The sequence below is a fragment of the Geotrypetes seraphini genome, chromosome 8, assembly GCF_902459505.1.
Source record: "Geotrypetes seraphini chromosome 8, aGeoSer1.1, whole genome shotgun sequence".
Taxonomy (NCBI): Eukaryota; Metazoa; Chordata; class Amphibia; order Gymnophiona; family Dermophiidae; genus Geotrypetes; species Geotrypetes seraphini.
Window position 1 is genome coordinate 53,317,342 of NC_047091.1, and position 14,128 is coordinate 53,331,469.

Genomic DNA, 14,128 nt, shown 5'->3' on the forward strand with positions numbered 1-14,128 from the left:
ATGTCCATCCACACTGTTTTTTTTTATAAAGTGTTCTTCTTTCACGTGGATCAGGAGATAAGTCTTCCCTCCTTTATGGATGAGGGGATTGGACTATACTGCTTGCAGGCTTCACAAGTTTGGCATCCGCAGAGTTTTGCTTAGGTACTTGTAGAAAATGAGTGAGTTTGGTTTTCATATATCTTTTTCTGTTCTTTTCTTGGCCCTAGGCAGGGCAAAGCTTCTGTTGCCATTTGGATTAAGGTGGCCATTAAGGCAACCTACATTTGCAAGAACAAGAGGATGCCTCCACGATTCAAAGCTCACTTGACTTGGGTATAGATAACCTCCTGAGTGGAGGCCTGGGTTATTTTTCCTGACGACATTTGTCGGGCAGTGACATGATCATCACACCATTCCTTTGTGAAATGTTACAGATTGGATGTGCTAGCCAGATCTTATTTGAACGTGGTAAAGCCATCATTCAGGGAGCTTTGTTGTCTCATGCCCTTTGAGTCTCCCTGGTTACATCCTGCTTTAGGACGATACAACCCAGACACTAAGGAAGATTAAATTTGTGTTTAATTTCTTTTTTATTTAGTCAGGATTCTACACTTTTCTGGACTCTTGGAGCTCTTTCTAGTGGTAACTTTTTTTTTAATTCAAATTAAGAAAATGTGATTTTATTACAGCTATAGTGGTTTACGGAGCATGGGCTTCTTTATGGGACCTTCTACTGCTTTGGCAGAAGCATACTGGAGCTTTCCATTGAGTACCTGCAGGTTATACTGATGATGTCACTGTAAAGTTCAGTTTCTCTACTTGCAGAAAGGAATAATACCCACTTTTTAAGGATGGTACAGCCCGATTAAAAGAGGCAATTAATAGATATGACTAAATTTCACCTTCCTTTAGTGTAGTACCTTATGCATTTTACATTCACCTGCTCTTTTTTCTCCATCATATTATCAGCACAAGGAAGACCCAAAGCATAAAATGTAATTTTTTTAAGTTACCCTAGACACACAGATGTGTACACATGTTGTATAATGTATTGGAAGGACTATAGCTTGAGTTTAACGTTATGAGTGGGATTTTCTGTAGCTATTTCTTTCAGTAACTTTATTTTTCTTTAAAACGATAGAAGCTAGAAATTAAAATAGTCAATAGCAGCTTGGTGGTCTGATTTTATTACAGGGGGAGTTTTAATCTCATTCAGTTTAGTGCGGAGTTTCAGCTTCATAGCATGAACATAACTAATATTTCCCTATTTCAGAGCACTCAAACTATTTTGGTGTGGACGAAAAGCTTGGTCCTGTGGCTGTGAGTATCAGGAGAGAGAAACTAGAAGACCATAAGGATTATGGACCCCAGTACCAATATAGGATCATTTTCAGGACCAGTGAGGTATTGTTTAATAAACTTTCTCATCTAACTTAAACATTATATTAAGTCCCAATGCATTATGAACAACTTACTGTTACTAGATCAACTTAAATCTGGAGGAATAAACAACTATACTCTGTGATGAAAATTTGTAATAATTTAAATAATCACAGCTTTTATGCAAAATAAATTGTGCATAGATAATATCCTTAATAAAATGTGAAGTGCTCAGACCTTATAACCTGTGTTTATAGTGTTATCACCAGAACGAGGTTAACAAGGGGACCATCATTGCCTTCACTGTCCCCTGACCATGTTACAGGTGGTCAGGGGACAGTGAAGGCAATGATGGTCCCCTTGTTAACCTCGTTCTGGTGATAACACTATAAACACAGGTTATAAGGTCTGAGCACTTCACATTTTATTAAGGATATTATCCATGCACGATTTATTTTGCATAAAAGCTGTGATTATTTAAATTATTACAACTTACTGTTACTCCCATAATGGGTTGTTTTTTTTGTCTCCGCTGTCAGTGGGGTTTCTCTTTTATCAGAATGACAGTATAACATTCAGCGCTTGTTCTTACTAATCTGTGAAATGTGAATATGAAACTGACAGTATTTCTTTTTAAATATAAGTTTGCTAAGTCCAGTAGAGGGTGCTGTATTGTAAAATTTAAGAAACTGAAATGAATACCAGAAAGGTAACCCACAGCAAGAATTTTAATCACTAAAGACGTCCCAAGGGATGGAATTATTTTTGGTGTTACGCTTAATTTGAACACGGGGAAGTATAATTTAAGACACTACACTTGTAGCAGCTGGGTGTCACAATAGTTGGATGCTGATTTTCATTAGAGAAGAAGGTGTAGCTTATTTTTCTACATAAACCAAAGTGAGAGAAGGGAATAATTGAATTCATTTATTTTTAATCCCAGCGCAGCCTTCCTGGGAAGCGAAACAGACGAAGTGGTTCCTAAACACTTAAGTCTGTTTTCTTATACCACCTCTTTTACTTCCCACCCCCTTTTTACAAAGCAGCGTTAGGCTTTTTTATTGCCAGCCGTGACAGTATTAGTTCCAATACTCATAGCAATTCTATGATCGTCAGAGCTAATACCATCCCTCCCCTCCAAAAGAAAAAAAAAGCCTAATATGGCTTTGTAAAAGGAACCCTTAAATATGATGGCAAACCTGTTTTGTAACTTCAGAGGTTCTCTTGCCATTTTCAGTTTGTGGTCTAGATTTTTTTCTCTTTTGAGGCATTGATATGCCAGTAGTTTATCTTACATTTTTATTTTTATTATTCATGTCTTGCATATAAACATTATCCCAGAACAAGCAGGCAGCATATTTTCACGTATGGGTGATGTCACCGACGGAGCCCTGGTACGGACCACTTTAAAAGTGTATCACCACTTTTAAATCTTTAGAAAGTTTGCAATAGCCCAAACCGCGCATGCACGAGTGCCTTCCCGCCTGACGTAGGGCACGCGGTCCCTCAGTATCTTAGTTTCTGTGGAGCTAAGAAGACACGTCTTGTCAATGGCTGTTGATCTTTTTTTCTGCTGCCTTCCCACTCATGCGGCTTTCTGCCTTTTTAGTCAGTTTGTTTTCCTTTCGTTCTTTTATTCTTTTCTTTTTTAAAAAAAATTTTGACTTTTCCACTTTCGCAGATTTGGCCCAGCAGGACCTGTTCCACCCCCACAGCATCGGACTTCGATTTTGCCAAGGCTGTATTTCCCTCAATGTCCCGTCCACAAACGGGTTTTAAAAAGTGCGGACGCTGTCCTCACCCCATTTCCATCACTGATCTGTACCGCTGGTGTCTCCAGTGCTTGGGGCCTGAGCACCAGCCTGAATCTTATACCTGTTGTTCAACCCTCCAGAAGCGGACTCTTAAGAACCGTCTAATTCAGCAGCACCTCATATTTGGTGTCGCGATAGAGGGTGAGTCGACACCGTTACCGACGTCAGTGGCACCACCTAAATCGACACCGCACCATACGACATCGGTGGATTCATCTTCGATGTCGAATGTTCTAGTGGGTAAGCCGGATGAGAAGCCTTCCCCCACCCCTTCGGGTCCTCAGGTCAAAACGGCAGTGAGTCAAATCTCATTGACCTCAAGGAGACCCAAGAAACGCTCAGCTCTGATTTTGGTGAGTGCCTCGACATCGGCCTCTTCATCGCCAGAACGCAGAGCCGCACCAAAGGTACTGGCAAAAAAGCCAGCAGTACCTACCAGTGCCTTCTCTTAAGCAGCAGATTAAGGAATTGCTGCAGGAGGAGTTAAGAGAGCAGTTGCAGCTGCTTCTTCCCACCATGTTGACACCGGCTCCTCCAGTGCCAGTCAGGTCTTACGGGAGTCTCCATCGGTACCGCTTCACCTTACTAAAGAACCGCTATCGAGGATGACCTGACACCGATCATCCTCACAGACATCTCCTGAGACGGTGTCGGTAAGATCAGGCAAGGCTTTGAAGAAAATGAAGCATCTCGAGCCTTCGACACCAAGCGCTTGGCACCAACCCCGAACAACTTAAGATTCAGATCTTTGGGGTGATTCTGAACAGGAACCCCTTTTATTTATTTATTCAATTTTCTATATCGTTCTCCCAGGTGAGCTCAGAATGGTTTACATGAATTTATTCAGGTACTCAAGCATTTTTCCCTGTCCCAGCAGGCTCACAATCAATCTAATGTACCTGGAGCAATGGGGGGATTAAGTGACTTGCCCAGGGTCACAAGGAGCCGCATGGGTTTGAACCCACAACTTCAGGGTTCTGAAGCTGTAGCTTTTAACCACTGCGCCACACTCTTCCTAGCAATAAAAAGGATTCTTCAAAGATGATTCTTATCTACAATCTTCTCAAGAGTCTAATTTCAAGTCTGACAAGTCATCTTTTTCCAGATTTCTACAGGAAATGTCTGAGACTCTCTCTTCCCCTAGAAGCTGATTCCAAGAAATCTAAGGAGTTTTTAGATGCCTTGGATTATGACCAGCCACCCAAGAAGTTTCTCAAACTTCCCCTACATGACATTTTAAGGGAAACTTTTTACAAAAACTTAAACTCCTCTTACCATCCCTGTGGCTCCTTGTAAGCTCGATTCACTATCTAGGGTGATTCCCATACCAGGGTTTGACAAATCTCAACTCCCTCATGCATCCTTCCTGATAGAGTCAACCCTGAAGAAATCTGCGGGAGCTAGTGTGTATGTCTCGCTACCTCCTGGCAGAGAGGGTAAGGCAATGGACCGTTGTGGCAAAAGATTGTTCCAGAATGCTGTGCTGGCCAACCGTTCTGGCAACTACGCTTTTCATTTTTTCTTTTACTTAAAGCACTTAGTCAACCAAGTTGCCACCTTTCAAAAATATTTACCTGACCGTAAATTGCCTGCTTTTCAGCATTTCGGCCCTGATTCTGTATAGGACGCCTGGGAGGGGTGTCCTATACAGAATCGGGCCTACACTAACCCCCGATTCTGTAACCGGCGTCCATGTTACAGACGCTGGTTAGAGAATCGGGTTAGAGTAGACACGGTCACTACACTTATTGCGGCAAGGGATCTCCCTGCCACGATAAGTATAGCGGCTGCCTGTCCGATCGCCGGCAGGAGGGTATCGAACCCTTCCTACCGGAAGGCTGCCCCCTCCCCCCCCCGACACTCCCGATTGATGGCAGGAGGGTGCCCAACCCCTCCTGCCGGAAAGCCACACCCCCTCCAGACTCCCCAGGCTAATGACCCCCCCCTGCGCTACCACCCCCCTAACCTCCCCCAGCTATCTTCCCCCCACTAACCTCTAAAGTGTTGGCCAGCCGGCCGGCGGGGTTTTACTGCCGTCCAGCCGGCAGGCCCGCTAAGTCTAAGGCCTGATTGGCCCAGGCTCTAGAAGCCTGGACCAATCAGGCCGTAGGCAAAGCGGGTCCACCCATCCCCACTAACCCTAAGGCCTGCTTGGCCCAGGTGCCTAGAGCCTGGGCTAATCAGGCCTTAGACTTAGAGGGGATGGGCTGGGAAGGGGCGGGCCCGCCTCATTTCGACGAGGTGGCCTGCCGGCTGGATGGCAGCAAGACCCGGCCGGTCGGCCAATGCTTTAGAGGTTAGTTGGGGCATAGAGAATGACACGGTGGTTGTTACCCACAGCTAGCTGCGGCTAGCCGCGGGTAACCCGCCAAAACGGTGACCAAAAAAAAGGTTACTGCGAGTTCGGGGACAAGGCCATCTACCACCCCGTGGAGCGGTGAATGGTAGCACAGGGCGGTGAACAAGTAGTGAACGCACGGTGAACGAGCGTTTGATCCGGCAGCCCACTCTCTCCCACTGGCCGTCCATGCATCTTCCTCCTTCCTTTTCCCTTACCCTTTCTTCTTGAAACTGGCGATTTCTATAAGGCTACGAGCTGTATTACAGCCAGAGCCTTGAAGTTGCGTCGCATTGCCTGCTGGAAAAAGTCTCCTCTGACGCAACTTCCTGTTTCCGGTTGCATCGGAGGAGACTTTTCTAGCAGGCAACCCGATGCGACTTCAAGGCTCCGGCTGTAATACAGCTCGTAGCCTTACAGAAATCGCCAGTTTCAAGAAGAAAAGGTAAGGGAAAAGGAGGGAGGGAGGGAAATGCACGGCTGGCCGGCAGGAGGGAGCTGCTGGACCATGTGAAGGGTGCTGGGGATGGGGGATGGAGAGGAGAAGACGGGGACGGTGACGGGGCGGTGAAAGAGACAGCGGAAACGATGACGGGGCGGTGAAGGGGATGGCAGAGACAGGGACAGGGTGGTGAAAGGACTAGCGGGGACGGGGCGGTGCAGAGGATGGTGGTCCGGGGACGGGACGATGACGGGGACAGAATTTTTCCCCATGTCATTCTCTATTGGGGGGAAGGTTAGTTGGGGGGGAGGTTAGGGGGTGGTAGCGTGGGGGGGGTCATTAGCGTGGGGAGTCTGGAAGGGGTGCGGCTTTCCGGCAGGAGGGGTTGAGCACCCTCCTGTCGGCGATCGGGAGTTTCGGGGGGGGGGGGGCGGCATTCCAGCAGGAGGGGCTGGGCACCCTCCTGCCGGCGATCGGGAGTATCAGGGGGGCGGCCTTCTGGCAGGAGGGGTTGGGTACCCTCCTGCCTGCAGTTGGGAGTTTTGGGGGGGCGATCCGGCAGGAGGGGTTGGGCACCCTCCTGCCAGCGATCGGGAGTGTCGGGGGCGGCCTTCTGGCAGGAGGGCTTGGGCACCCTCCTGCCTGTGATCGGATAGGCGGCAGGGAGATCCCTTGCAGCAATAAGTATAGCAGCCACGTCTACTTAAAATGTAGGCCAGCATTTTGCTGGCCTACATTGTAAGCATCTCCTCTACTAGGGAGACACGTAGGGCTGCCTAGGTTTGCCTAAGGGTTTTAGGCGAGCTTAGGCGTCTTGCAGGCTTCTCTAGGCTCCCAGAGGCGTCTTCAATATAGGCGGCCTGCCTGGGGAGCATTTTTTTAAAAACGTGCATCCCGATTAGCTGATTAGACAGCTGTAGGATGCCTATAGCTGTCTAAAATCGGGACGCACTTTGCAGAATCAGGGCCTTCATCTCTGACTTACTACAGCTTCGTAAGTACATAGTCCGCTGTATTTATGATACCTTTGAGCTCACATCACATGCTGCGGCTATATCAGTGGCTAAGCGGCGGTTTGCCTGGCTTAGAGTTTCGGAGCTTGATGTCAACCATCAGGATAGGTTGACTAATGCCCCTTGTTTGAGACCAGGTGGGATACTCTGGTACAGCCCTCCACCTTCTCGTTCTTTCAGACAACCCTTCTGTCAGAGAGTTTGCTGCAAAGCCTATGACCCCAGCTCGGTCTCAACCCAGGAGACAGAGACAACAACAACAACCAAGTCAGCAACAGCAGGCTGCACCTCCAAAATCTACACAGCCTTTTTGACATGTTTCTTCGGAGCATAGTCAATGTCACCATTCTACAGTCTTTGCCTCAGCCCATCAGAGGCCGTCTTCAGTTTTCCATAGGTCGTTGGGAGCTCATAACATCAGACCTCTGGGTCCTCACCATCATTCGTCAGGGTTACTCTCTCAATTTTCAAACCCTACCACATGACCATCCTCCAAGCGAGTCTGCTTTGGACCCTGCACAGTCCTCCCTTCTTCTGCAGGAGGTTGAATCCCTTCTCCTGCTGAATGCCATCAAAGAAGTTCTCCTCAATCAGCAGGCCCAGGGATTCTACTCCCATTACTTCTTAGTCCCCAAGAAGACTGGAGGACCGAGACCATCTTGGATCTCAGAGTTCTCAACAAATTTCTAGTCAAGGAGAAATTCAGGATGCTATCCCTCACCCTGCTTTATCCTCTTCTCAATCAGAACGACTGGTTATGCTTCCTAGATCTCAAGGAAGCCTACACACATATCCCAATTCATCCAGCTTCTAGAAAGTATCTTTGTTTCCAAATCAATCGCTGTCATGACCAATACAAGGTACTTCCTTTGGCCTGGCATCTTCTCCCAGAGGCTTCACGAAGTGCTTGATTGTAGTGGCTGCATCTCTCCGATCACACGGCCTTCAAGTCTTTCCTTACATGGATGATTGGTTGATCAAGGCTGTATCTTCTCAAGAAGTAGTTCTGGCAACATCTCAGACCATATCTTTTCTACAAGTTCTGGGATTCGAGATCAACTTCCCCAAGTCAGATCTAATTTCAACTCAACATCTGCAATTCATTGGGACAATATTAGACACTACTCTCATGAGAGCGTTTCTTCCTCAGGATCACCTTCAGGCTCTAGAACATAAGAACATAAGCAGTGCCTCCGCCGGGTCAGACCATAGGTCCATCCTGCCCAGCAGTCCGCTCCCGCGGCGGCCCGAACAGGTCACGGCCTGTCTGAGTCACCAGAAGGGGCCCCCTTGCCACCTTGGTTTCCCATTGAGTCCTATCTTCCCATCGAAGTCCTAACCCTCCGGTCTTGCACATGCACGACCTGGTTGGATTTCTATACTTATTACCTAGTTAGCTTTCTATACCTGTGTTACATTCCAGCACCTCTCTCAGTATCCCACGATCCCCCTATCCCTCAGGAATCCGTCCAATCCCTGTTTGAATCCTTGTACTGTACTCTGCCTGATCACTTCCTCCGGTAGCGCATTCCAAGTGTCCACGACCCTTTGTGTGAAAAAAAACTTCCTTGCATTTGTTCTGAACCTATCTCCCTTCAGTTTTTCCGAATGCCCCCTCGTGCCTGTTGACCCTTTCAGCCTGAAGAATCTGTCCCTATCCACCCTCTCTATGCCCCTCATGATCTTGAAGGTCTCTATCATATCTCCCCTGAGCCTCCTCTTTTCCAGAGAGAAGAGCCCCAGCCTATCCAACCTCTCGGCGTACGGGCAGTGTTCCAGCCCTCTTACCAGTTTTGTTGCTCTCCTTTGGACTCTCTCAAGTACCGCCATGTCCTTCTTGAGGTACGGCGACCAATATTGAACGCAGTATTCCAGATGCGGACGCACCATCGCTCGATACAATGGCATGATGACTTCCCGCGTCCTGGTTGTTATGCCCCTCTTTATGATGCCCAGCATCCTGTTGGCTTTTTTCGAGGCTGCTGCGCACTGTGCAGATGGCTTCAGTGATGCATCCACCAGCACACCCAAGTCTCTCTCAAGACTGCTGTCTCCCAACAATGCCCCTCCCAATTTGTAGTTGAACAACGGGTTCTTTTTCCCTATATGCATGACCTTGCATTTTTCCACGTTAAAGCGCATTTGCCATTTGTTTGCCCAGTCTTCCAGCTTGTCCAGGTCCCTTTGCAGGTCCTCACACTCCTCCCTAGACCTAACTCTGCCGCACAGTTTGGTATCGTCTGCAAATTTTATAACCTCGCACTTTGCCTCCTTTTCCAGGTCATTGATAAATATGTTGAAAAGTAACGGCCCCAGCACCGATCCTTGTGGCACACCGCTCATGACTCCCCGCCAGTCAGAGTATTGTCCCTTTACTCCGACCCTCTGCAGTCTACCCGACAACCAGTTCTCGATCCATCTGTGCACATCCCCTCCCACCCCGTGGTTCCACAGCTTCCTAAGCAGCCTTTCATGTGGCACCTTGTCGAAAGCCTTTTGAAAATCAAGGTAAATGATGTCTATAGGTTCCCCATTGTCCACCCGACTGCTTATTCCCTCAAAGAAGTACAGAAGGTTCGTTAAGCATGACCTTCCCTTACAGAATCCATGCTGGCTTGTTCTCAGTAGGCCATATCTCTCGATGTGCTCGCAAATACCGTCCTTGATCATAGCTTCCACCATCTTCCCTATAATTGAAGTCAGGCTCACCAGCCTGTAGTTCCCGGGGTCACCCCTCGATCCCTTCTTGAAGATAGGTGTGACATTTGCCAATTTCCAGTCCTCTGGTACCTCTCCAGTTTTCAAGGATAGGTTGCAAACATGCTGGATTGTGCCCACTATTTCTTGTCCTAGTTCTTTCAGAACCCTTGGGTGGATCCCGTCCGGGCCCGGCGATTTGCCGCATTTTAACCTGTCTATCTGCCTGAGGACATCCTCCTTACTTACCTCTATGTGTTCTAATTTTTCAGCCTGTTCCCCACTCATGAGCTCCTCCGAGTCCGGTATATTAGATGTGTCTTCTCTCGTGAAAACCGACGAGAAGAACGTGTTCAACCTCTCAGCTACCTCTTTATCCTCCTTAATCACTCCCTTCCTATCCCCATCGTCCAACGGCCCCACCTCCTCTCTCGCTGGTCGCTTCCCCTTTACGTAACTGAAGAATGCCTTGAAGTTTTTCGCCTCCCTGGCCAGCCCCTCTTCGTATTTCCCTTTTGCTTTTCTAACTTCTCGGTGGCATTCCTTTTGGCATTTCCTGTGCGCCTGGTGATTTTCCTCCGTTGGGTCCTTTTTCCATCTCCGGAAGGACACTTTCTTGTCGTTTATTGCCCTCTTTACTTCTGCTGAGATCCAAACTGGGTCCTTTGACCGCTTGTTCTTGCTGCCTTTCCTGAAACTTGGGACGTACATTCTTTGTGCTTCCTGCAGGGTGTCCCTGAATAGGGTCCAGGCGCTTCCTACAGTCTCCATCCTAAGGATGTTTTTGAGCTTCCTCCCCACCATTTCCCTCATAGCAACATAGTTCCCTTTCCTGAAGTTGAGCGCAGTTGTTGCGGTCCTCCTTACTGTGGGTGTCCCCCTTTTTAATGTGAATCGGATCGCGTTGTGGTCACTGTTGCCTAGTGGTCCTCCCACTTCTACCCCTTTTGCAGGCCCCTCTAATCCGTTTAGGATGAGGTCAAGAGTAGCACTCCCTCGCGTCGGTTCCCTGACTAGTTGCTCCATGAAGCAGTCCCTCACAGCTTCTACAAATCCCGTTTCCCTAGTGCAGTTGGAGTGACCCGTACTCCAGTCAATCCCCGGGTAGTTGAAGTCCCCCATCACTGTTACACTTCCAGTCCTGCATTCTTGTCTCAGTTCAGCTTCCAAGTCGTGTCCGATTTCCTCCGGCGTACCAGGTGGGCGATAGTACAGCCCCAGTTTTATGCCTGCACCCTTGTTTCCCGGCAATTTGACCCATAGCGATTCCAGCCCCTCTGCCTTCGTTGCCATATCCATCCCGACCGAGTAGATAGAGTCCTTTATATATAGTGCTATGCCTCCTCCCTTCTTGTGGGTCCTGTCTCTCCTGTAGAGCTTGTACCCCGGCAGCGCCACATCCCATTGATTCTCCTCTGTCCACCATGTTTCTGTAATTCCAATTATATCCAGGTCTTCCCCCTTGGCCACGACCTCTAGTTCATCCATCTTGGCCATGAGGCTTCTTGCATTTGCGTATAAGCACCGCAGGTCCCGTCGTTTTTCCTCCACCTCTGCATTCACCTGGGCCGCCTCTCCTGTTCCCTGTACTTCTGTTTTGCCCTTTGCCTTTACCCTCATAGCTTTCAGCTTCCCCACATTTCTGCCACCCCACTTCCCCGCTTTTCCTCTGGGTTTTCTTGCCCCCTCCTGGGCCCCGGCCTCTGTTCGATCCCCCTCGCCTTGTGTAGCCCCTAAAATGCCCTCAGCTTTCGTCCTCTTGCCACCCAGTCCTCCTGTGTCTCCATGCCCCTTAGTCTCCATCCAGCAAGCTCCCTTTACCTGTTGTTTCCCTCGCTGTCTGATCCTGAGATCCACTGGTCTCTCTACTTCCTCCGTGCAGTCAGCCCGTTCAGCATCTGTTCTGGATACTGTTGTCCGAAGCGTCAACATCAGATCAGCTGTCGGCTTTCCCCCTCTCCTCAGTTTAAAGCCCTCTCGATCTCCTTCCTCACATTGGTAGCCAGTAGTCTAGTTCCTTCTGTGCTCAGGTGCAGGCCGTCCCGCCGGTAGAGCTTACTCTTACCCCAGAAGGACGTCCAGTTCCTTACAAAGTGGAAGCCCTCCTCCTGGCACCATCTCCTCAACCATGCATTCACAGCCTGGATGTCTGCCTGCCTTTTTGCATCTGCTCTCGGCACAGGCAGGATCTCCGAGAATGCTATCCTCCGGCTACTCCGCTTCAGTTTTCGTCCCAGAACCCTGAACTGGTCAGTCAGCGTGGCCATGCTGAAGTTCCTCCGGCTCACATCATTTGTTCCGATGTGGATTATCACCGCAGTCTCCTCTGTCTCTGCTCCGTCCAGGATCCTCTCGATCCTATCAGTGACATCCCGTGTCTTGGCCCCTGGGAGACAAGTCACTAGCCGGTCCTCCCTTCCTCCAGCTACGTGACTATCTACCTCTCTCAAGATAGAGTCTCCCACCACAATAGCGGACTTCCCTTTCCTCAGCAACCTCCTCTGTCTCAGCTCCGTGTCCTCAGTGTAATGTGGTGTCTCTCCCTCGGGGTCCCGGTGAGTCACGGTCTCCTCCTCTTGCGTGATTCCTCCGCTAGGTCCTTCCCCGGTGTCGCCTTGTGGATCCTGGGTCTCGTCTGCCGACATCTGTCTGTGCAGCTGATGGTCCTGTTCCTCCACCTTCCTCCTATAGGCCTCCTCGATGAATCTCTCGAGGTCCCTCACCTGGTCCACAATGGGGTCTGCTCCATCTGTGTCCTTGGTTGACCAGTTCGTCTCCTCTGTGTTGCGCAGTCCCTCCAGTCCCTCCAGTTCCTGGACCCTGACCCTCAATCTGCCGACCTCCATCCTCAGGCTTTCCAGTTCCTGACACCGACTGCATATGTACTCCCGCCTTCCCAAGGGGAGGTAGTCATACATATTACACTCATCCGCCTTTGTCAGCAATTGCTTCCTCTGCCAGACACATGATGGTTCTCCTAGGCCACATGGCTTCCACTGTCCATGTCACACCTCTAGCAAGACTTCATCTTTGCACCCCTCAGTGGACCCTTGCCTCTCAATGGTCTCAAGCGACAGATCGTCTCTCACAACATATATCTGTAACATCATCTATTCATTGGTGGATGACCTTTTTTAATCTCTCCAGAGGTCATCTCTTCCATTTTCCTCCTCATCACAAAGTCATCATGACAGACGCGTCCCCTTATGCCTGGGAAGCTCATATGGATGATCTTCAGACTCAGGGTCTCTGGACCGCCAGGGAGCGGAAATTTCACATCAATTTCCTGGAGCTCAGAGCAATGGTTTATGCCCTCAAGGCCTTTCATCATCTTCTCTACCCCCAAGTCCTCCGCCTTCGCACGGATAATCAAGTAGCGATGTACTACATAAACAAGCAAAGCGGCACGGGCTCTCTCCTGTTGTGTCAGGAGGCCCAGAAAACCTGGACTTGGGCGACAGCTTGCAATCTGTTCTTGAAGGCTGTCTACATTCAAGAGGAGAAGAATTCCCTAGCAGACAACCTCGGCAGTATTCTTCAGTCTCATGAATGGACTCTCAACTCTGCAACTCTCCAGTTCATCTTTGCTCAATGAGTACTCCGCAAGTGGACTTGTTTGCGACTCCTCACAATCACCAGTTGCCCCAGTTTTGTTCCAGACTTTACTCTCCTCTCCGTCTGGAAGCAGTTGCTTTTCTCCTGGATTGGACAGGCATGTTCCTATATGCATTCCTGCCACTTCCTCTTATGCTGAAATCTGTGTTCAAACTCAAGAGCGAAGCAGCCACCATGATACTCATTGCTCCACGGTGGCCCAGACAACATTGGTTCTCCCTTCTACTTCAACTCAGTTCCAGGGAGCCCATACCTCTTCCAGTATTTCCTACTCTGCTCACTCAGAATCAGGAATTACTTCTGCATCCCAACCTGCAATCTCTACACCTGACAGCTTGGTTTCTCTCTGGCTCAGTTTGTCTCAGTTATGTCTCTCTTAGCCTGTTCGACATATTATTGATGCCTCCAGGAAACCAGCCACTCAACAGTGTTACCAACAAAAGTGGACTCGGTTTTCATCCTGGTGTCTTCTTCATCATCATGATCCAACATCCTTGGCAGTGGAATTGGTGTTAGACTATCTTCTTCATCTGTCTGATTCTGGTCTCAAATCTACATCTATCAGAGTCCATCTTAGTGCTATTACAGCTTTTCACATGCCATGCTCATCCTTTGGTCTCTCGGTTCATGAAATGACTTTTTAATGTTAAACCACCTCTCAAACCTCCATCTGTCATCTGGGACCTTAATGTAGTTCTTTCCAGCTTGATGAAGCCACCATTTGAACCTATGGCCACAGCTCATCTCAAATTTCTCACCTGTGGAAAGTTGTCTTCCTTATTCCTCTCACCCCTACCAAGAGGGTCAGTGAACTGCAAATATTGGTGGCAGATCCACCCTTCACTGT

The 14,128-nt window shown here is 48.7% G+C and overlaps 1 protein-coding gene across 1 annotated transcript in view; it reads left to right on the forward strand.

The window, feature by feature from the left end:
• SIPA1L3 (signal induced proliferation associated 1 like 3) overlaps positions 1–14,128 on the forward strand; it is a 485,058-nt gene that overhangs the window by 310,761 nt on the left and 160,169 nt on the right. The window contains 1 exon segment of the mRNA XM_033954455.1: positions 1,256–1,386. Coding sequence (XP_033810346.1) covers positions 1,256–1,386 — 131 coding nt within the window.